General features: G+C 45.6%; 1 protein-coding gene across 4 annotated transcripts in view; it reads right to left on the bottom strand.

The window, feature by feature from the left end:
* Position 1: 1 nt before the first annotated feature.
* thap7 (THAP domain containing 7) overlaps positions 2-24919 on the bottom strand; it is a 29350-nt gene continuing 4432 nt past the window's right edge. For 2 of the 4 annotated variants that reach the window (XM_060904566.1, XM_060904565.1), the window contains exons 2-5: positions 22150-22229; positions 12041-12196; positions 10922-11038; positions 7927-9448 (exon numbers count right to left, since the gene is read on the bottom strand). In XM_060904566.1, the coding sequence (XP_060760549.1) occupies positions 8089-9448; positions 10922-11038; positions 12041-12196; positions 22150-22229 (1713 nt within the window). In that variant the 3' untranslated portion in view covers positions 7927-8088. Of the gene's footprint in view, positions 25-5430; positions 5921-7926; positions 9449-10921; positions 11039-12040; positions 12197-22149; positions 22230-24919 lie in introns of those variants that run through there. The other 2 variants (XM_060904568.1, XM_060904567.1) reach the window with 2 other exon arrangements.

Genomic DNA, 24919 nt, shown 5'->3' with positions numbered 1-24919 from the left:
GGTGAAGTTACTTCATTCATCTTTCTGGAAAGGACACAAGTGAGGATTCATTCAGTGTGGATTGTGGTTTCTTTGCAGTGTATTAATTTCAAGAAGGAGAGGAAAAAAGGAAAGGTGTTGAGGGAATGGACTTCATGTCAATCACCACCAACTGTGCTGGAGAAAGTTGTTTTCGCCTCGGTTTGTTTGACTTTTCCTAACGTAGCTCAAAAAATAGTGAGCGGATTTGGATGAAATTTGGTGGAAAGCTTTGCCATGGGCCAAAGAACAACTGATTAGATTTTGATGCAAATCCGGATATATATGTGGATCCAGGATTTGTTTTGTCTGTTCCCAATGCAGCTCAAAAAAGTAGTGAATGGATTTGGATGAAATTTGGTGGAAAGCTTTGCCATGGGCCAAAGAACAACTGATTAGATTTTGATGCAAATCCGGATATATGTGGATCCAGGATTTGTTTGCCTGTTCCCAATGTAGCTCAAAGAGTAGTGAATGGATCTGGATGAAATTTGGTGGAAAGCTTTGCCATGGGCCAAAGAACAACTGATTAGATTTTGATGCAAATCCGGATATATATGTGGATCCAGGATTTGTTTTGTCTGTTCCCAATGTAGCTCAAAAAAGTAGTGAATGGATCTGGATGAAATTTGGTGGAAAGGTGAGCCATGGGCCAAAGAACAATTGATTAGATTTTGATGCAAATCCGGATATATATGTGGATCCAGGATTTGTTTTGTCTGTTCCCAATGCAGCTCAAAAAAGTAGTGAATGGATCTGGATGAAATTTGGTGGAAAGATGAACCATGGGCCAAAGAACAATTGATTAGAATTTGATGCAAATCCGGATACATATGTGGATCCAGGATTTGTTTGTCTGTTCCCAATGTAGCTCAAAAAGTCATGAATAGATTTTGATGAAATTTGGTGGAAAAGTGTAGCATGGGCCAAAGAACAATTGAGTAGATTTTGACACAAATCCAGGTATGTATGTGGATCCAGATTTTTTTTTTTGCCTGTTCCCAACATAGCTCAAAGAGTAGTGAACAGATTTGGATGAAATTTGGTGGAAAGATGAACCATGGGCCAAAGAACAATTGATTAGAATTTAATGAAATTTGGGTATGTATGTGGATCCGGGATTTGTTTGCCTTTCCCAATGTAGCTCAAAAAGTAGTGAACAGATTTGGATAAAATTTGGAGGAAAGATATACCATGGGCCAAGGAACAATTGATTAGATTTTGATGTAAATCTGGCTCCACATACATATCCAGATATGTATGTGGGTCCAGGATTTTTTTTTTTGGCCTGTTCCCAGTATATCTCAAAAAGTAGTGAAAGGATTTGGATGAAATTTGGAGAAAAGGTTTGCCATGGGCCAAAGAACAATTGATTAGATTTTGATGCTAATCTGGGTATGTGAATCCAGGATACAGATATGCATGTAGAGCCAGGATTTTTTTTTTTTTGCCTGTTCCCAGTATATCTCAAAAAGTAGTGAAAGGATTTGGATGAAATTTGGAGAAAAGGTTTGCCATGGGCCAAAGAACAATTGATTAGATTTTGATGCTAATCTGGGTATGTGAATCCAGGATACAGATATGCATGTAGAGCCAGGATTTTTTTTTTTTTTGGCCTGTTCCCAATGTAGCTCAAAAAGTAGAGAACAGACTTGGATGAAATTTGGTGGAAAGGTAGCCCATGGGCCAAGGAACTACCAATTAAATTTTGATGCAAATCCAAAATGTGACTTGTTGGATGTACGTATACACTCTTCCAAGTTGTCTTCTAGTTTAAAATTTCAATCATAACAGGACCTAACTTTTCTTTCATGGATGCTCCACAAACATGAAATGTAACAGGGTAGTTCTTCAGTAACGGAATTACAATCACAGCAAAATGTGGTAACTTTTTCAGTCGCAGTCCTCAAGATAATGGTATTAAATATAAATTTCACACTGTATGGGGTATCTTTTGAACCTAAAAAAAAAAGCATAGAAAAATTGGCTGTGTTTAACGCTGCATGCAAAATCTTTTCCGAGGAAAGAAGAGCCAGTAACAGAATTACACCAGAACCCCCCCCCCCCCCCAAACTTTCATTTCTTAAAATTCAAACCAAGATTTCTCTGAAATGACATTGCTATGACTGGGTGACGAGTTTTAAACACGGTTTTCAGTACATTTTATCTTGGATTCCATACTTCAGCAATTTCACCGAGCTGACAAGTTAAGGCAAGTTTAATCATTTTATAATTTTGGCCTCTCTGCTGAAGAATTGCCCAAAATGGATAGAAAGTATGGCATGTTGTTCAGAGATAAAATAAAATTTGGTAAACGGTTGTGGTATAAGAGGAATAAAAGCACTTTGCCTCACGCAGTGTTCCCAGGACAAGCTTCAGCTCCAGCATGACCAGGATAAAGCAGTTACTGAAGATGAATGAATGAATGTTCTGACTTTACCTTTTCCAGGTATAAAATGCTGTGATGTTAGAAAAACTGCTCTACAATTAAAGACATACTGTATATTTAAGGGGGGGGGGGGGGGATCAGAAATAAAACATTTTGCTCAACTGTAGGAAATAAATCAAACCAAGCTGAAGGTGAGGACTGTGGCTCCACAAATCTTCCTCTTACAGGAACCTGATTATTCACTTATTTATATTAAACCAGAAAACCAACTCAGTATGATCTGGGGATTAATTAAAAAAAATGCTAATTACCTATTTGCATTTTAGATGTAAAGTTAATATCACGTAATAAGGATAAATCTGGGGTGCATTTTCTTTTCTAGGACTGATATTAAGAAACTCACCTCTACAACTCAGGCCATAAAACCCCAGCAAACATGTGAGACTCTTTCTCTGAACAGCCAATCACAGGCCTCGCTGAGACCCACGTGACCCTCTTTGTAAGGAGGAAGTTATTTACCTGTCTATACATTTTTATTTATTGAATGTTTGCTTATTTATTTTTATATTTATTTATTTATTATTTTAAGCAATTTCTTATTGACTCTATGCTGACTCTAAACACTTGCTTCAATTTAATTTAACATATCTGATACACAAAATGTATTTTTGAGCTGACTCCAGTGTGATCACGTGTTCAGAAGCTGAACCAATATTAATTAATTTTTTAATAAATAAAAAAAAAACACAATAAATTAAAATTTTCACAACACAACTGATTTACATTTGGCCACGCCCACAAATCAAAACAAAGATGGCAAAATAGAGCTGAAAAGAAAAAAATAGGTGATTAAACAGTGAAAGAGCGCCACCTAATGGCCTTCTAGCCTTTTTACACACACGTTTGTTTCACTATTCTTGTGAGGACCTTCCACTGACACAATTATTGCAGCTAATTAGTGCTGTGCCTGCAACCAAATCTAACCCTAACCTTCACCTCAGTAATGAAAAAGGAAACTTGTTGGCTCTTTCTGTCTATTTTTATTAAAAAAAAAACACCATCACAGCAGGCAGCACGGTGGTGTAGTGGTTAGCGCTGTCGCCTCACAGCAAGAAGGTCCGGGCTCGAGCCCCGTGGCCGGCGAGGGCCTTTCTGTGCGGAGTTTGCATGTTGTCCGCGTGGGTTTCCTCCGGGTGCTCCGGTTTCCCCCACAGTCCAAAGACATGCAGGTTAGGTTAACTGGTGACTCTAAATTGAATGTGAATGGTTGTCTATGTGTCAGCCCTGTGATGACCTGGCGACTTGTCCAGGGTGTACCCCGCCTTTCGCCCGTAGTCAGCTGGGATAGGCTCCAGCTTGCCTGCGACCCTGTAGAACAGGATAAAGCGGCTAGAGATAATGAGATGAGACCACAACAGCAGCAATTTCCCCATGGGGACCATCCAAATGTCCCCACAAGGTCGAAATTGTCAGATTTTACTATCCTTGTGGGGACATCTGGTCCCCAGTAGTATATAAAAACATGCACACACACACACACGGACATGATTAATTTTCTGTCACCCCAAACCTTGATCACTTTCCATCATTTAAATTCCAAGAGCACTGTAACATCTGAACATTTCATGATTTTAGGAATATACAGGAAAGGAATATTTCTTGCAACCCGTCTAGTTGGAGGTGTTGTGTTGTTGTAGGAAAATAATCCACACCAGGGTGGTGTGAGACAGGACCCAGTGCCAAGCAGAGGTGCCTGGGTGGTAGTTGACAGTTTTGGGAGTGTGTGTGTGTGTGTGTGTGTAGAAGCAGGGGTATCCATCCATCCATCCATTATCTGTAGCCGCTTATCCCGTCCTACAGGGTCGGAGGCAAGCTGGAGCCTATCCTAGCTAACTATGGGTGAGAGGCGGGGTACACCCTGGTCATTGCAGGGCTGAGACATTAAGACAAACAACCATTCACACTCACATTCACACCTACGGTCAATTTAGAGCCATCAATTAGCCTAACCTGCATGTCTTTGGACTGTGGGGGAAACTGGAGCACCCGGAGGAAACCCATGCAGACACGGGGAGAACATGCAAACTCCACACAGAAAAGCCCTCGCCCGCCGCTGGGCTCGAACCCAGGACCTTCTTGCTGTGAGGCGACAGTGCTAATCACTGCACCACTATGCCGCCAGAAGCAGGGGTAATTAATACTAAATACTGAAATACTATCAGCGATTATACACTTTCCACCAGCGTCATGATCGTTGTCATGAACCTCATCTCATACAGGAAATTCTGACCTTACTTTCAAAAATGTTCACTAATATGAACCTATGATATAAGAGATAAAACAAGTAATTTGAGACACAATGCTAGTTTGATTAGTGAAGGTACACTTTAACAGGAACTTGTTCTTGATTCTAAGATTCCTGTTCTTCGCAGGAATGGAACCCAATGTGTTCTTCTGCTGTTGCATGCTGAGATGCTTTTCTGCCCACCACGGTTGTAAAGAGTGATTATATGAGTTACTACAGTATATCCTTCCTGGTAGCTCGAACCATGAATCTGACCATTTTCCTCTGATCTCTCTCATCAACAAGATGTTTGCTTCCACCCACCAATAAATAGGCATAAATCTTTCTTTAAATAGGTATTTGATTAACTACAGACTTTAAAATATACTTAATAATTATCTGGAATATTTATTTATTTATACAATAATACTTTGGAAATTGTATCTGACAATTCATCTACAAAGGAACTAAAAAAAGAAGAAGTTCAAAATGAAATGTAGATGTATTCTATGAGACTAAATGAATCAAAACCTAAAGCAAATTCAGCAGGAAAGATCATTTGAAAAGCTCCTAATGTGTGATTTGATCCGGAAATAAATTATATCTGAGTGTTATTTCCTCTGTGAAATGAGACATGAACAAAAGTGAAGTCTTTGCTAATAAAGCAAAAACGAGTCGAAACTTTTCTTTGTAAAAATAATGCGTTTATTTATTAATGAAACCAAATACTAAATACTGTTCCAATATAGTACATCCTCCAAAGTCATCTTTTCTTACAATCAGAAATTTTGGGAGGAAATCTATGATCTATAGTTACACCTTGACTTTAGGTCAAATAATAAAAGTAAAACAACAACAACAACAACAACAACAGTGAGCAATTAGTAACCATATATCAACAAGAAAAACTTCATAAATACTGCATGATGAGTATACTTCTGTCATATTGACAATTATTCTATCCACCTTCACTGGATATGAGCAATCACGCGCTCTGATTGGCTACTCTACTACTAGGATATCAGATCATGTACCATGAGTAGAGAAAAACAAAATGGCGGAGCGCATCAAGTCAGACATATATCACGTCGTTATCAAATATTTAAAAGAAACAGAAATAGCTAAAAATATAGTGTTGCGTCCCATCTGCCAAATCGCCTGTTCCACACTCCAGCCCACTCGGTTGCAGTAGTGCATCTTTAAGTTGGTTTGCTAATCACCAAAAAACCCTGAAGGAGAAAAACAAAATGGCGGAGCGTGTTACTGAACCAACTGAGGATGAAATAAAAACTCTACTTGAAAACAAAACCCTAAAAAATACAAAAGCAACAAAATATGGAATAAATCTTTTTTTTTTTTAAGTTTTCAAGAATTATTATTATCACATTTTTCACAAATTGCTCCTGTCATTTCACCGGTTCATTTACATTCTAAGCAGAAATTATTTTGTCGGACATCTTGTAGAAAGTTTTGATTTATCGAATTTGCAAAAAATAAAAGTGCTCCATTTCTCAAAATCCAGTGAATGTGGATAGAATAAAACAGTTATTCCACTGAATCTCGTCGTACGTGGCTTATAGACGACTCGGTGCTACGTGCCTCATCAGCTATCAGCTCATGTACGACTCGGTTTCGTGGAATAGCTGTTAGACACCAACACCTTGTTCTGATTTAACATGTTCACGCTACATATTTTCTGCTTTTTTTTTTTATTTGCTGAAGCCACAGCTACGCTACATAAACATCAGTTTGTCATTAACCTAACACTATCACTTGTTTTAAGTTATTCATTGTTAAACACCTAAATCTTTGTGAGCTAGTTCCAAACTTAGGGGTCACGTACTATGAAGAAGTATTACTTAAATAAAGGAGACAAATATGCTAATTAGTATTCATCTCATCTCATTATCTGTAGCCACTTTATCCTGTTCTACAGGGTCGCAGGCAAGCTGGAGCCTATCCCAGCTGACTACAGGCGAAAGGCGGGGTACACCCTGGACAAGTCGCCAGGTCATCACAGGGCTGACACATAGACACAGACAACCATTCACACTCACATTCACACCTACGCTCAATTTAGAGTCGCCAGTTAACCTAACCTGCATGTCTTTGGACTGTGGGGGAAACCGGAGCACCCGGAGGAAACCCACGCGGACACGGGGAGAACATGCAAACTCCGCACAGAAAGGCCCTCGCCGGCCACGGGGCTCGAACCCGGACCTTCTTGCTGTGAGGTGACAGCGCTAACCACTACACCACCGTGCCGCCCCTAATTAGTATTATATATTAATATAAGACTGGGAGGTTATTAGTGCAATAGCTAAGCACTGTGTTTTCATCCTACGAGTAGATAACTAGCAATAGCTAAGCACTGTGCATGAGAAGTTTGTGCATGAGAAGTTTGTCAAAAGTGCAAGAGGGATCATCCGGGTTGGAACAATTTAAACGCGAATTATAAACTTATGACTTATAAACCTGCTCATTATGCAATTACTGAAACTGGGTTAAGACTGTTTTCAGTCTTGTACGGTCTAGTTTGGGGAAGCCATGGCTGAATGGTTAGAGAAACAGCTTTAGCACGAAAAGGTCACTGGTTCAATTCCCTGAACCAGCAGGACTGGCTCAAGTGCCCTTGAGTAAGGCACCTAACCGCCAACTGCTCTGGGAAGAATGGTGGCGTACCTTGTGTCTAATTAGCCAAAGAAAAACTGAGGATGCGATTATCAGTTTGGGCAAGAACCTGGCCGTAACATAACCTAACCTAACCACAACAACGGTCTAGTTTGAGTTCAGATTCGCTCATCCGAGGCTCAGCAGCTTCCAGGTTCGGTGTGTTGTATGTTCTGAGATGCTTTTCTGTGCACCACGGTTGTAAAGAGTGGTTATTTGAGCATGATTTTATCTGTGGGCGGCACGGTGGTGTAGTGGTTAGCGCTGTCGCCTCACAGCAAGAAGGTCTGGGTTTGAGCCCCGTGGCCGGCGAGGGCCTTTCTGTGCGGAGTTTGCATGTTCTCCCCGTGTCCGCGTGGGTTTCCTCCGGGTGCTCCGGTTTCCCCCACAGTCCAAAGACATGCAGGTTAGGTTAACTGGTGACTCTAAATTGACCGTAGGTGTGAATGTGAGTGTGAATGGTTGTCTGTGTCTACGTGTCAGCCCTGTAATGACCTGGCGACTTGTCCAGGGTGTACCCCGCCTTTCGCCCGTAGTCAGCTGGGATAGGCTCCAGCTTGCCTGCGACCCTGTAGAACAGGATAAAGTGGCTAGAGATAATGAGATGAGATTTTATCTGTTGTTGATTATATAACTGCGATGAGCAAGTGTACGGTACAAGGTCTGTAATAAAGTATGCACCGAGTATGTAGTGATTATTTCTCCAGACAGCACCGAATAAGCATCACTAATCAGTAAACTCGCTGCTTAGCTGTAGGTGAAAACCTTCCAGATGTTCCTTCAGTCTCTGGGTTACGTCTCCGCCCACCAACGTGGCTCGGACGTTTATCTGCTGGTCATTTTGATTACCTGTCATTCCGGAATGACTCAACCCCATATCGTCACTCTCATCGTTTCCTTGTTCGTGAACCACATCCTGGAAGGTTTCTTCTGCCATCAGTATCGACTGGGACCTCTGAATCGCACTTTCTCCACCAATCCTGCTCTTCTCTTTGCTTTCAGAAGATACAGGAACCAAAAACACATGACACATCCCACCTCCTCTGTCCTCGCTCTGGGTCACGCTGGTGTCCGTGGTTGATGGATCTGGATGGAGAAGTCCCAGATCGGGCTGCAGGACATGGAGGTGCTGTAGCTGAGGTTTAGAAGAACTGACTTCCTGGAACGTTGATGTGGATTGAGTAGGTCCAGGAAGTGCGTGCATTTGCAGGAGCATTTCAGGCTGAGAGTGAAGAAGGGTAAGCTGCTCAGGATTGATGTTGTGATGCACAGGAGGATTTGATTCAGCCATGTTCCGCACTGTCTCTCTAAACACACTGGACGTGTTCCTTGGTCTTCCTCTTCTGCCTTGGAACGCTGTGCTTTTCGAAGATCTCACTTCTTTGGTTTCTTCGTCCTCTCTTCCTCGTCCACAATAAAAACAGCAGCCTTCTTCGTCTTCCACGCCATCCCTCAGCTTAGCAGCTCGCTCCTTCCTCCAACTTCCTCCAACTGTAAGAAGCTCAATTTCTTCACCTGTGCCCTCAATCTCGTTCTCTTCCATCCCTTCCAGACTCCTGTCCTGTCCTGATCTGGCCAGCTTCCTGGTCTGACGACTCTGACTTGACCTACCTTGGATTTCGTGACTCTCCTTCTTCCGATCCTGAATTTGATATAAAGTCTGCTTGAGTCTGCTCTCTTGGAGACGCAGCAGCGTGAGTCGAAGACGGTTTTCCCGGCGACGGGCAGCCCTGAGCAAACGCAGCGCCTTTTCCAAATTGTCCGTGGCTTTCTCGTAGCGTTTCCGCCACTCCAGCGGGCAGAGCTGAGCATAGCTGTGCTCTTTGGCGAGGTAAAAGCCAGGAGGTGGAGGGAGGCGCCTCATGTAGCGGGATGGAGAAGGTGGAGTCAAGGGGATTTCTTTTTGGATCTGGTTTCGATCAGACACAGATTCTTGTAAAGATAACAGAGGATCCTTTTCATTTTTCGGTTCTTCTTTGGTTGTCTTGATGCTCTCAGCTTCTTCATCTTTCACAGCGTGGACCAGAGCCACTTTAATCTGGGTCTCCTTACTCTCTGAGCTCTCCTTACCAGTTCTGGTCGTGGTGCTGAAGAGAAATTCATAGCAAATAAAATGTTTTGTTCGAGTTAATGCTTCTTATTTACACAGTACATCAACAGCATCAGGAGCTAAATTATACAACTGATCCATTGCTACATGAACACCCAGTCATATATAAACAGTTCCATTAAATATTAGCAGAATATTAGGTGTGTGTGTGTGTGTGTGTTTCTCCTTCTCTACAGGTCATCAATGAAAGGATTTGAAAAAATAAACTTTTTAAAATGCCAGTGATTAAATATAATAATGATCCAGAGCTGTTTCACTGAGGTATGATGCAATGTGACTCAATATTGTGCAAACAGTTCAATTCATATTTAAAAATGTTTTGGATTGTTGGAGGCCACACCTCCTTCACAGAGACTGACAGGCACAGGGGCCACACCTCCTTCACTGACACCAGGCAGAGAGACTACGCCCATTTCTCTGAGACTGACAGGTACAGATACCATGCCCACTTCACTGGGGCCGACACACAGAGGCCACACCTACTTCACTGGGGTTGACAACACACAGAGGCCACTCCTACAACTAGTGCGAACTGGGGCTGACAACACACAGAGGCCACGCCTACTTCACTGGGGTTGACAACACAGAGGCCACACCTACTTTATTGGAGCTGACAACACAGAGGCTACGCCTACTAGTAGTGCTAACTGGGATGGACAACACAGAGGCCACGCATACTTGATTGGGGCTGAGAACACACAGAGGCCACGCCTACTACTACTGCTGCTAACTGGGGTTGACAACACACAGAGGCCTACAACTAGTGCTAACTGGGGCTGACAACACAGTCCACGCCCACTTCATTGGGGCTGATAACACACAGAGACCACGCCTACTACTACTGCTAACTGGGGTTGACAACACAGAGGCCACGCCTACTACTACTGCTAACTGGGGTTGACAACACAGAGGCCACGCCTACTTCACTGGGGCTGATAACACACAGAGACCACGCCTACTACTACTGCTAACTGGGGTTGACAACACAGAGGCCACGCCTACTTCACTGAGGCTGATAACACACAGAGGCCATGCCTACTACTACTGCTAACTGGGGCGGACAACACACAGAGGCCTACAACTAGTGCTAACTGGGGCTGGCAACACAGTCCACGCCTACTTCATTGGGGAAGAGAACACACAGAGGCCACGCATACTTCATTGGGGCTGATAATACACAGAGGCCACGCCTACTACCACTGCTAACTGGGGTTGACAACACACAGAGGCCTACAACTAGTGCTATCTGGGGTTGACAACACACAGAGGCCTACAACTAGTGCTAACTGGGACGGACAACACACAGAGGCCACGCCTACTTCATTGGGGCTGATAACACACAGAGGCTACACTTACTACTACTGCTAACTGGGGCTGAAAACACACAGAGGCCACGCCTACTTCTAGTGCTAACCAGTTTGTCTGTGTGTGTGCCGGAGATGAGCCATACCTCAACCGTCTGTCCTCATTACGTATTTTACTTCTTCCTCGACAGGATTTGCCTTTTTGCCCCGAAGAGATTTCCACCAGCATGGGCACAGCGTCATCCTTCAGTCTGCGATATCCACTGTAGGAAAAAAGAAGTGAGAAAAAACAAATATCAACGCCTCGAGTATTCTGACTTCCTTTTCAGGAACCTTTGATCCTAGTTCCTCTTGAAGAATCGTATCAATTTTATTTCCTGATGACCTTTTTAGTTCCTGCTCCAGCGAAGCTACTGCGCATCACTGATCGCTCAGAATGACTAGCACTCATAGTGACGCTCTTACTAGCGCATCACTCGCCACCAAAATGCATTTATAAAGCAACAGTAATGTTAACATGGGCGGCATGGTGGTGTAGTGGTTAGCGCTGTCGCCTCACAGCAAGAAGGTCCTGGGTTCGAGCCCCGTGGCCGGCGAGGGCCTTTCTGTGCGGAGTTTGCATGTTCTCTCCGTGTCCGCGTGGGTTTCCTCCGGGTGCTCCGGTTTCCCCCACAGTCCAAAGACATGCAGGTTAGGTTAACTGGTGACTCTAAATTGACCATAGGTGTGAATGTGAGTGTGAATGGTTGTCTGTGTCTATGTGTCAGCCCTGTGATGACCTGGCGACTTGTCCAGGGTGAACCCCGCCTTTCGCCCGTAGTCAGCTGGGATAGGCTCCAGCTTGCCTGCGACCCTGTAGAACAGGATAAAGCGGCTACAGGTAATGAGAGGAGATGTTAACATCATGTCTGAGACCCAAAGCAGGACAGTTTGTCTTCCTGAGTGTGATGGAAACACAGCACAGGAACTGGGTGCTTCTAGTTCAGGAGACGAACGAACTGAAACTAAAGGAGACCCTTTGGGACTGAGGAACTTTGGTGTTCACTTTTAGATGACATGGACATGACACGCTCACTCTCACATGCCATAGTTCATTCAGCCACTCCAAAATTAATCCCAGAGCACAGCTGTGTATCTGGTCTCCATTCTGCTTCTCTTCTAAGTGACGACTGAAAAGTCTCTCTGCTAAATAAATAACCGTAAATATGAATGTATTCGACCGCTAGAAGGCTTTGTGAGAGTGAAACGCCGGCTGTAATACACACCTGACTCCAGAGAGTTCAAAGCTTTCAGGGGTGAAATGTTTAGAACAGAAATAGATGTAGTCACTCTGAGGCTCCCAAAGCCCTTTTCCTCCGGGACCTTTGCGCCGAGCATTGACAATCCAGGTAGTACGGCGCGGGTTTCCCTTCTTTGGCAACCTAGACATCATCATCATCAAAAAAAAAAAAAATGTTCCAGGATAAAGACATTAATTTGACACACAGTGGATTTTAAATCAACTGTTCAGTGTTAAAGGGAAACTCCACCCTGAGGCACATGAACTATATTTCCATGTACAGTGAAATGTTTCTGATGTGTTTAGTCATTCTGTTTAACAGGAGGATTTTCTTCAACAATCTCAAACAAAGGATAACGGTCAGGTTTCGCTGTTAGCTCCTGAAGTCGCACCATGTTCCAGTGATGCTCAGTGTCCAGATTAATGAGAAATCCAACGTAGAAGAAGTGGAGATGTTGAAAATGCTGGGAATCAAAGTGCAGCTGTATGACGTTGTTGTGATGCCATCGACGCCGGTATTAGCATAAACAATGACTCGGCTAATTTTCCATTCGATTCCTTTTTTATACGTTTCCAACTTTTTGTTTGAGAGCTTTTAATATCGAAACATGAAAGTGAGTGCAGTCAGTAATTTACATTCGATATGTCTGTAGGCTGTAAACCAGTGGCGGCTGCTGGTTTTTAAAACAGGGGAAGCCCATTTTACGCATTCATCGTAAAACCTGTAGGCCGGATATCAAAGCATAGAAAGGTGTGCCCCATTAGTATAGTGAACTAGACAACCCTACCTAGTGGCAGAAAGTATTTTTGCTTGTACATTTCATGTTATAGTCTGGCTTGCCAGGCTAGTGCCTCATATCCTTAATCAAAAATATCAAACATCCAAAAATCACTGGCTATTCAACGAAGAGCCTTGAACATCATACCCTGATATGCAACACAGAGTCTTTAACACAACACCCAGCTGTGCAACACATCCTTGAACATCTTCTGCAACACAGTCTGGAAATTCATAACCAGGTAGGCTATGCAACACACAGAACCTTGAATATTATACCCAGGTATAACCTATAACACAGAGCCCACCATTCTCTTAACATTACTGAACAATACACACTTCAGATTCATGAACATGAACACTATTTATATACGAATTCTGCCCTCCGCTCCTTTTCCAGAAAATGGTCTGTGACCTTGTCATACCAGCTGGTTGTGCTTTCCAGAGACTTCACCAATTTCTGTTAGCAGCTAGCACTGCAGATCCCAATAAGGCTCAAGCTAGCCTACAACCAGATTGAACTACAAATGAAATAAATGAGTGAATTCGCGAATGATCAAACTGATAGAATGGATGAAAGTTAACGGAGCACAACGAGTAATATTTACATTTATTTACAGAGTAATGTACAGAGACATCAATGAGAAGAACCGTTTATATGAAAAGAAATTCGGACAGCACTTTAGCACACGACTACACTTTCTCGACATCCGCTAGGGACTGACTGATCATACTTCCGTGTTCCTCGCCGAAGTACCGCCCTCCTCATGTCTTTCAAACACTACCTCCAATAATCCTTTATCAGCCTGGCTTCTTGTCCCTCCCACTGTCTCGTTTAGTCCCAGAGAAGCCCAGCTTCCCTGGAAGTGACGATTTTGTCGATTTTAACCAATAACAACTAGCCGAAATTGGCTGTTCAGAGCTGTCTCGTAGACTGCAACGGATACCCGGCTGCCAGTCAGTGTTGCCAGATACTGCTGACGTTTTCCATCCCAAAATATGTTCAAAACCCGCCAAAATGCACTTAAAACCGCCCAATCTGGCAACACTGCTGCCAGTCCATAGAGCCCATTGAAATAGGAAAGGTTACAGCCTGGCAGCAAAGGTGATTCTCATAGCGAACTGCAAGTTCGTCAGACATCACTCAAATAAGTTACAGGATAGTTATGAACATAAATACAATCTTGGGCATATTATGTTATGCAAGTTATTGTTTTAATGAGAATTCAACGTCGTAGACGCCGCAGTTTGGGGAGAGAATTTTAGGGGAAGCTCGGCTTCCCTTGTTGTCTCTGAGAAATCGCCCCTGCTGTAAACTTGTGTGGCGGTAAAAACTTAACAGTTTGGTTTCAATCAGAACATCTTTAAAATTCAACTTCCATTCCTTCATTCCCAGTATATTCAAGTTCATTCTATCCACATTCACTGGATATGAGCAATTGTGCGCGCTGACTGGCTACTCTATTACCAGGGTATCAGCTCATATACAGTGAGTAGAGAAAAACAAAATGGCGGCTTGGTGATCAAATATTTCAAAGAAGCAGAAATAGCTAAAAGAATAGTTATTCCCCCCCCCAACATCTCCTGTTCCACACTCCAGCCCAGTCGGTGGCAGTAATGCACCTTTTAAGTTGGTTTGCCAACTGCCAAAAAACCAAGAAGAAAAAGAACAAGAACAAAAATGGCGGCGCATGTTGCTGAACCAACCGAGGACAAAATAAAAACTTTACTCGAAAACAAAACCCCGAAAAAAGCAACAAAATACAGAATACAAGCATTTGATGGTAAGAATGTATTTTTATTTTTCAAGAAATATTATAGCATTTTTCACAAATTGCTCCTGTCATTTCGCCAGTTTGTTTATTATGCTAGAAACACCTCATGGATGCACTGAGACGCATCCTCAGTGATGTATCCTGGGGTCCTCGGGTGTTTCGGGTCTCACAACATCATACACCCTCACCCAGGCGACCCAGCCGGGGTTGATCAAGCCCTGACTTGCGTCCCAGTAGCAGTCCACGGATCACCCCTTTTAATCCAAAACCACCGTGTGGCTTTCTCTGCGGCTTCGCTTGCAGATGCAATGGCCCTCTTCTTAGCTGCTCCTACAATGCCCAAGCGGCTCAGGACTTTGCAGAGGGAGCGCCCTGCAAAACCCCTACAGCCGACTTCTATGGGCTCGTAGAAGGTTCTCCAACCTCTCTCCCTGCACTCCTCCACCAGCTCCTGGTACTTGGCTCTTTTCCTCTCATTGGCCTCCTCAAGACACTCTTCCCAGGGAACTGTTAGTTCCAGAATGATGAGGTGTTTTGAAGCCTCAGATGTTATCACCACATCTGGACGGAGAGTTGTTGCTGCCACATGTTGGGGAAACCTCAGCTGCTTTCCCAGATCGGCCTGCAGCTGACAGTCATTTGCCGTGTGGAGGAGGCCTGTTGTTATATGTTGGCGTGCTCGGGGTTTCTCTCCAGGTTTTACAAAGGAGACTGCCTTCTTTGGGGCATGATGGTGCTTGCAGGAGCTGATGGCAGAGGTTAAGCTTTCAGCAACTGCCTTAAGCACCTGGTCATGGCGCCACCGGTAGCGGCCATCAGCCAGGGCCTTTGGGCAGCAGCTGAGATGATGTTCTAAGGAGCCTCTACCAGAGCACAGAAGGCAGGAGGGTGTCTCACTCTTTCCCCAGACATGGAGGTTCACTGGGCTAGGCAGGACATCATAGACAGCTTGCACTAGGAAACGGACCCGATGGAAATCTGCCTGCAAGATGTTTGTCCAGGTGATCCTGTGCTGTAGTGCGCTCTCCCGCCTTGTCCATGCTCCCTGTTGCCGGAGTCTCACCGCCCTGCACATCATTATTTTGTCGGACATTTTGTAGAAAGCTTTGATTTGTCGAATTTGCAAAAAATAAACGCTCCATTTCTCAAAATCCAGTGAATGTGGATAGAATAACAGAGTTATTCCACTCAATCTCGTCGTACATGGCTTATAGACAACTCGGTGCTACGCGCCTTGTCGGCTCTCAGCTCACGTATGACTCAATTTGGCGGAATAACTTAAATCTTCCAGTCTGTTTTGTTTGTTAACATGTAGCATACAGTAGAATTATTAACATTGAATAGTTTGCACTTTAGTGGGCGCTGTACTGTACTGTACACATCATTATTTTGTCGGACATTTTGTAGAAAGTTTTGATTTGTCGAATTTGCAAAAAATAACAAACGCTCCTGTAACGGTCCATGTAGGTGGGTGGAGCACAGAAGGACGGCAGGACAGAACTGTTTAACAAAACTCTCTTTTATTTGCACTTTTCAGATGCAAACACACACTCAGACACACGCACACACATCAGCCGTCTGGTTGTGGAGAGAGTCCCTCTGCTCTCACTCTCTCTCCTTAAGAAGGGCGCGGTCACTGGGAAGACACACAAACACATCAATTAACAACAGGTGTAGTGATTCTGCCACTTAACTTCCCTGACTCCGCCCTCCTGTCACAGACCGATGCTAGACCACACCCCCGCTGCCACATACCCCCACCGCCCGACTCAGGCGGGGCAGCCGTCCGGCCCGCAGCCGACTCCCCCCCCCCCCCCCCCTTGACGGGAGAGGAAGTCCGCCACGACCATCTGCGCCCCCGGCCTGTGGATCACCTTGAAGTTAAAGGGTTGGAGTGCCAGAAACCAACGAGTGATCCGCGCATTGGAATCCTTCATGCGGTGGAGCCACTGGAGGGGCGCGTGGTCCGAACAGAGGGTGAAAGGGCGTCCCAGCAGGTAGTACCAGAGGGCGAGGACCGCCCACTTGATCGCCAGGCACTCCTTCTCGATGATACTGTAGCGCCCCTCACGCACCGACAGCTTGCAGCTAATGTACAAGACGGGGCGATCCTCCCCCTCCACCTGCTGGGACAAAACGGCCCCCAGCCCTCTGTCCGACGCATCCGTCTGCAACATAAAGGGGAGAGAAAAGTCAGGGGAGTGTAAAAGTGGCCCCCCACACAGTGCAGCCTTAACCTTAGAAAAAGCCCGCTGGCATTGCTCCGTCCACTGGACCGGATCTGGTGCCCCCTTTTTAGTCAGATCAGTCAGCGGGCTGGTGACGTCCAAATAATTAGGTATAAGCCTACGATAATAGCCAGCCAGCCCCAGGAACTGTCTCACCCCCTTTTTGGTCTTGGGCCTCGGGCAGGCCGCAATCGCTGCAGTCTTGTTAATTTGGGGACGCACCTGCCCGTTGCCCAAGTGGAAGCCCAGATACCGTACTTCCACCCACCCAATCGCACACTTCTTCGGGTTGGCCGTGAGACCCGCCCGCCTCAGCGACCTAAGGACGGCCCTCAGGTGTTGTAGGTGCCGCAGCCAGTCATTACTATAAATAATGATATCGTCTAAGTACGCGGCCGCATAGGTGGCGTGGGGGCGGAGGACCCTGTCCATCAGCCGCTGAAACGTAGCAGGCGCCCCAAACAGCCCAAAAGGAAGTGTGACGAATTGGTGCAAGCCGAACAGTGTGGAAAAGGCCATTTTTTCACGGGATAATGGAGTCAAGGGGATCTGCCAATAACCCTTTGTTAAATCCAGTGTCGAGTAAAAACGAGCCGTGCCTAGCCGATCGAGCAACTCATCAATACGAGGCATTGGGTACGCATCGAATTTAGACACCGCGTTGACTTTTCTATAGTCCACACAGAACCGGACCGACCCGTCGGCCTTGGGTACCAAGACCACCGGGCTGCTCCAGTCACTGTGGGACTCCTCGACGATGCCCATTTCGAGCATGGCCTCAAGTTCTTCCTGAACCACCTTTTTCTTGTGTTCGGGTAACCTGTAAGGGCGGCTACGCACTACCACCCCCAGGGGCGTCTCAATGTGGTGCTCTATGAGGTTAGTGCGGCCGGGCAGGGGTGAGAACATGTCCGAAAACTCGGTCTGCAACTGGGCAACCTCCGCGAGTTGGGTCGGGGAGAGGTGGTCTCCACAGGGGACCGGAGAGGGACGTGATGCTAATGTTCCTTTTTGAACCTCCGGCCCCAGCTCCGCCTTCTCTGGAACCACCGACACCAACGCCACGGGGACCTCCTCGTTCCAGAGTTTGAGTAGGTTGAGGTGGTAAATCTGTAGCGCCCCACCCCTGTCTGTTCGCTTCACCTCATAGTCGACGTCCCCGACTCGCCGTGTGACCTCAAAGGGTCCTTGCCACTTGGCGACTAATTTAGAGCTCGATGTGGGCAACAGTACGAGTACTTTCTCTCCCGGTGCAAACTCTCTAAGGCGCGTACCCTTGTCGTACAGGCAGGTTTGCCGTTCTTGGGCCTGCCGCAAATTCTCCTGGGTTAGCTGTGTGAGTGTGTGGAGTTTTGTGCGCAGGTCAATAACGTATTGAATTTCATTTTTGCTTGGTGAAGGTCCCTCCTCCCAATTTTCTCACAGCACGTCTAAAATGCCGCGCAGCTTACGCCCATATAATAATTCAAATGGGGAGAACCCCGTGGAGGCTTGGGGGACCTCTCGCACTGCAAAGAGCAAGGGTTCGAGCCATTTATCCCAGTTACGCGCGTCCTCACTTACAAATTTCTTAATTATGTTTTTAAGGGTGCGATTAAACCGTTCCACTAAGCCGTCCGTTTGTGGGTGATAAACGCTGGTGCGGATCGGCTTAATACCTAATAACCCATACAGTTCATTCAGTGTTCGTGACATAAACGAGGTGTCTTGATCAGTCAGAATCTCTTTCGGGATTCCAACTCGGGAGATGACGCGGAAGAGCGCCTCCGCAATACTGCGTGCTGAGATATTGCGAAGAGGCACTGCTTCCGGGTATCGCGTTGCATAGTCCACTAGAACTAATATAAAGCGGTACCCTCGTGTTGACCGATCTAATGGCCCGACGAGATCCATCCCAATTCTTTCGAACGGGGTCTCGATTAACGGTAGAGGGCGCAAAGGCGCTTTTGGAATGGCCGCTGGATTTACTAACTGGCATTCGCGGCATGCCATACACCACCTACGGACATCGCCGCGAATCCCTGGCCAATAGAATCGGGCCATTATTCGGGCTAGTGTTTTATCCTGCCCTAAGTGTCCAGCCATGGGATTAAAGTGAGCCGCCTGGAATACCAATTCCCAGCAGCTCTTTGGAATTAAAAGCTGCGTGACTCGCTCTTTCGTTTGAGTGTCCTGCGTCACTCGGTATAATCTATCCTTCATAATCGCGAAGTAGGGGAAGGACGGGGTGGCGTTCGGCTGGAGCGTTTGACCATCGATTACTCTCACTTGGTCAAAAGCATGCCGCAGAGTCTCGTCTCGCGATTGTTCTAATGGGAAATCCGCGAGGGATTCCCCAATAGAGAGAGGAGGAGCCGGCAGCTCCTCACTCTGGCGCGGAGATGACGTAGACGGCTCTGTGACAGCTGCTCCCGCCAAAGCGACACCGGGACCTCCCCCTGTCAAATGGCAGGACCCACTCTTGACTAAGTGTGTCATTAAACCCCGAAATCCCGGCCAATCAGTTCCCAAAATTAAAGAGTGGGTAAGGTGAGTATTAACCGCCGCCTTCACTATAAATTTTTCCCCTCTGAAAATAATGTGGACCGACACTAAAGGGTAGCGGTGAACATCCCCGTGCACACACAACACCTTCACCAATTGTGCTCCCCCCAATGCCTCGTCTTGCACCAGGTTTTGGTGGATTGAGGTCTGATTACAGCCAGAATCCACCAACGCCTGATATGTATCCCCTTGGATACTCACCGGTATGCGATACGCTCCGGCCCGATCGAGGGCGGCTCCTGGCGTGTTGGGGATCCGAACCACCACGCCCACCTCCATTATCGAGCACTGCTGTTGGAGGTGGCCCGGTTCCCCGCAGCGCCAGCAAACCGGCCCGGGCTTCCTCTCTGCACTAGTGCTCTGGGGCTCACTCACCTGAGGGGGGGAGAGACAGACACAGAAGGGAGACACGGAAGGGCACCGCGGGTGCGGCGGGCCGGCTGAGGTGGCGCCGGCCCCCGTCTCCGCGGTGGGGGAATGGGGCGAGGAGAAGACACAGGAGGAGAGAGAGAGAGAGAGAGGAGAGAAGAGAAGAGGTCGTCTGCTGTCCTGCTGTCGGGACAGCCGCCAGATGATCCTCCGCCAGCTCGATTGCCTGATCCAGCGACGCCGGACGGTGGCACTGGACCCACTCTGCGGTTCCCGTGGTAGACACACGACAAACTGTTCCAGTACCACCTGGTCGATGAGTTCCTCGGCGTCGCAGCTGTCGGCCCTCAACCACTGCCAGTAGGCGTCCCGGAGTTGCTGGCCAAACGCGAACGGCCGGCCGACTTCCTCCAAGCGCAGAGCGTGAAAATGCTGATGTTGTTGCTCCGGGGTGCGTCCCACCCGCTGGAGGACGGCCCGGCGAAGGTCCGTGTAGGCCAGCCGGCGGTCGGCGGGGAGCTGTAGCGCAGCCAGCTGCACCTCTCCCATTAACAGGGGGAGGAGGCGCGCCGCGCGCTGTTCCACCGGCCACCCCGAGGTCTCTGCTACCTGCTCAAAGAGCGTGATGAATGCCTCGGGGTCGTCCTGCGGGCCCATCTTCATGAGGGTGAGGGTGGAAGGGCCCGCGGCGGTGGAGTTGGTGGACCCCGCCGACGCGAGGAGGTGCCGGAACGCCCGACGATCTTCCTGTTGCGCCAGCACCAGGGCCTCGAACCGTTGTTCTTGCTCCTTTCGGAGGGCGAGCAGCACCTGGTGCTGGCTCTGTTGGGCCGTGGCGAGGGCGTGGATAAGGTCGGCGAAGGTGGAGGACTCTATGGGGCTGTTGTCTTCTGTGCTCAGGTCCCGGGTTTCGGCACCACTGTAATGGTCCATGTAGGTGGGTGGAGCACAGAAGGACGGCAGGACAGAACTGTTTAACAAAACTCTCTTTTATTTGCACTTTTCAGATGCAAACACACACTCAGACACACGCACACACATCAGCCGTCTGGTTGTGGAGAGAGTCCCTCTGCTCTCACTCTCTCTCCTTAAGAAGGGTGCGGTCACTGGGAAGACACACAAACACATCAATTAACAACAGGTGTAGTGATTCTGCCACTTAACTTCCCTGACTCCGCCCTCCTGTCACAGACCGATGCTAGACCACGCCCCCGCTGCCACAGCTCCGTTTCTCAAAATCCAGTGAATGTGGATAGAGTAACAGAGTTATTCCACTCAATCTCGTCGTACATGGCTTATAGACAACTCGGTGCTATGCGCCTTGTCGGCTCTCAGCTCACGTACGACTCGATTTGGCGGAATAACTTAAATCTTCCAGTCTGTTTTGTTTGTTTTTAACATGTGACATGCAGTAGAATTATTAACATTGGATAGTTTGCACTTTAGTGGGCGCTGTACCGTACTTTACCGAGCCTAGTGGTGTTTCAGTGAATTTACACAGGGGTTCGGGGGCGGCAGCCCCTGTATTACCAATAATAAATAAAGAAAAGCTTCCCTTGTTCTATTATATGTCGAAGTCATCAAAACTGGTGTTTGTCTGTGCTTTGGGATTGGTTGTTTGAGGGTTAGGGTTAGCGTGACTTTTTGCGCGTTTTAGTGCCCACTAAAGTGCAGTAGTTCCTTAACATTATGGAAATAAGTGCAGTAAACAATTTACATTCAGTATAAGCTATGAACTTGCTTGTCCTCACGATTCAAAAACTCTGTGGCAGTAGAAAGTGTATTTGTGTTCGTGTGTGTGTGTGTTAGAGAGTGTTTCAGTGAGCAGATCCAGTTCCAACTTCCCAAAACAAGTAAGCGTTTGTCCACTTTTCCTGAAAGCTTTGATTCTTTATCAACTTTCCTTTTCTTTGACAACATCTTGACACCAAGAATCGAGCTCCCAATCTTTCTTTAGTCATGAATGACTAGCTGTTTGCTTGAAATAGGTTGTCACCACCTAGTGGATGGATGACGAATTGCGTTTCGTGGTCATGGCTGACGCAAAGAATGTAGAATCTTTGGTTGACGTGCAGGCCGTTTTGAATCTTTGTGATGGTTTGACACCCCTGAGTTAAAGCTATGGAAGCTGATCTGTTTGAGCAGGGTGTACAGATGTGGAGGTGAGACATCTGGACAGACTACAGGACTAAAGTGCCGCTGCATCGCTCTCTTTAGATAGAGATGAAGCAAGGGCTAAATCACACCACACCACCATCAGCAGGTATTTCTAGCACATTTTGGGTGCTGGAGATCACATTAATTATAAAAGATCAATATGCAAGTTTTCAAGGTGGATTTTTCCTTAAAATCCACATCGATTCAGAAATGAAACATCAGTGAAGTAACAGCTCTCACTCACCTGTGAAAGGTGATTCCAGCTAAGCGAGCCTCTTTATTGTCACGTGACTTGCAGCCAGTGGCAGAACAGTGTCTGGGCATCTTGACAAAACACACACACACACACACACCATGTCTAAATTTACTTAAGCAGAACAAATACTGAATACCAGAGGTGGACAGTAACAAAGTACATTTACTTGAGTGCTGTACTTAGTACACTTTTTGAGTATCTGTACTTTACTTGAGTGTTTTTTTTTTTGGAAACTTCTGACTTTAACTTCACTACATTTGAAAGACAAATATCGTACTTTTCACTCCACTACATTTCTATCAAGCTCCTTGTTACTTGTTACTATGAAGCAGCTTTGAAAGCGGATGTTTATTCTTTTCTAAAACGTGATTGGTTTTTTTCACAGGTGACACTGAGACAGCTGATCAGTTATCACTAGGGTCACGTCACGTCCATAGACTGGATAAAATCAAGTTCAATGATTTCTCAGCAGCGTTATTTAACACGATCAGTTGATGGCAGAATGGAAGGAGGCGGTCCTTCTGGGGAACGCACGCACTCATGGCCATACCTAGAACCCATGTTTCAGTTTTCTGAAAGGATTAAAGATTAATTTCGTTTCAAATGTTTGCCGAAAACGAACCACATCACGGCCTACAAAAACTCACCATCGAACCTGCGGACGCATATTGAGGGATATGAACGTTTTTATTCCAAGAGAAAGCTTGCAACGAAGTTGTCTGTGCTTTTAGAGCTAGCGATAATGTTGCAATAGGGCCATTCCATGTAAATGTCAACCTCACCATGCAAAAATAAAGCAACATGTAAAACATCAAAACCACTCCCAGAGATATCACCTAGGCCTGTATTTTACAGATGTGAATAAGTTGAACCAATTTGTAACCAACCTAATATGTCACTGTCAGTCTTTCTTTCTTATAATGTAAAACCCAAGCTAAAATCAACTTTGATCATGTACAATTCTATATTATTGCCACAAGCCACAGAAATGTATGCTAAAATCCACAAAACAGCAAAACAATAGCCATCCTAAATATTATTTAAGAACTTTGATAGTTTTAGCTGATATTTAGAGAGTTTTTCAAAGGGTTATGGTGGTTAAATTGCTGATTTTCTAAACATATGCCATGTCTATTTCAGACGCGTCACATCCATAACGGAATTTCGTCACATCCATAACGCTGACTTTTCCTTCCGAAACTCTGCATGAAATACAAAATATTTTAAACAAAGATTTTTTAATATTCACCTTGGACCCCTCTATCAAATGGATATCTCCATTTCGACATTAGTACGATTTCACAGAGTTTGATAAAAATGTACAGTCACCCAAGAAAAGTGATACTTTTTCTGTCACATCCATAACGCATCTTTTATTGGCATTTTCTGGCATGCCCTAGATGTACTATGGGAATTGTTCTTGTTCTATCACTTCTCCAGTATGGTACAGCCTTAAAATATGCAACACCTGTTTAAATACTGGGAGACAATAAAACATGCACTGGGTCATTTGTTGCCATTTTGAGTTCAAGTGTCACGTCCATAACGCTGGAATTGCTCAATAGTGACAGTCTGGTTCGGTAAATGACTTTCTATGGATTTTCCCACCAAGTTGCCGTCACTTTGTCCATGGCTAACGTTAACACATAGCTAGTTAACTTGGACACTGTTAGTTAGCATGTAAAAAGAGAGTTGCACTCAGATGAATAGCGTTAACTTATTTGAAGTCCTTTCAGGAATATGTTTTAGCATAATCTTGCCAAATAAACAATGTAGAAATTTCTCTTTTCTAGTAGCGTTAGCTACCCAATATGATTTCGAGTTTGAAAAGAGTTTGCTAGCATGTCAGGTGGAGCTTCACTGACTAGCTAACTTAACATTAAACCACCATGATGGCACAGCATGCGTTCATTTTGTGAATTCACATTTCTGTCTTTGGTAACGGTGTTAGGTTTTGTAAGCGTTGTGGCAATAATACAATGATGCATTGACAGAAAATGTACTTTTAATAAATCCATCCATTATCTGTAGCCGCTTATCCTGTCCTACAGGGTCGCAGGCAAGCTGGAGCCTATCCCAGCTGACTACAGGCGAGAGGCGGGGTACACCCTGGACAAGTCGCCAGATTATCGCAGGGCTGACACATAGACAACCATTCACACTCACATTCACACCTACGGTCAATTTAGAGTCACCAGTTAACCTAACCTGCATGTCTTTGGACTGTGGGGGAAACCGGAGCACCCGGAGGAAACCCACGCGGACACGGGGAGAACATGCACACTCCACACAGAAAGGCCCTCGTTGGCCACGGGGCTCAAACCCGGACCTTCTTGCTGTGAGGCGACAGCGCTATAACCACTACACCACCATGCCGCCCGGGATCTGTAGTTTGACTTAAGTAATGAAGTTGGGTACTTTGTCCACCTCTGCTGAATACTGACAGCTTTAGTTACAGTTAAGACACAATACAGGGATATTTATAAAATGATGTCCGTTCATTAATTTGGTTTATTGGTATATTTACACCATTACTGGTCTGTTCCTGCTCTGGGTGTAACAAAGATTTGGATCAATGCATCAAAACAAAATGATTTTTTTTCAAATGAATGAAATGATTCGATTCAAGAATCATAAAATCAATTATTACTGATTGTAAAGGTTTTGAAATCAATTACAAAACAACTGGTGTGTAAAAAATTATTTTTAAACTGATGCATAAAGGGCAGCACGGTGGTGTAGTGGTTAGCGCTGTCGC

The sequence above is a fragment of the Neoarius graeffei genome, chromosome 22 (genome assembly GCF_027579695.1).
Source record: "Neoarius graeffei isolate fNeoGra1 chromosome 22, fNeoGra1.pri, whole genome shotgun sequence".
Taxonomy (NCBI): Eukaryota; Metazoa; Chordata; class Actinopteri; order Siluriformes; family Ariidae; genus Neoarius; species Neoarius graeffei.
The sequence above is the reverse complement of the archived record's forward strand: the minus strand, read 5'-3'. Positions and strand labels throughout refer to the sequence as shown.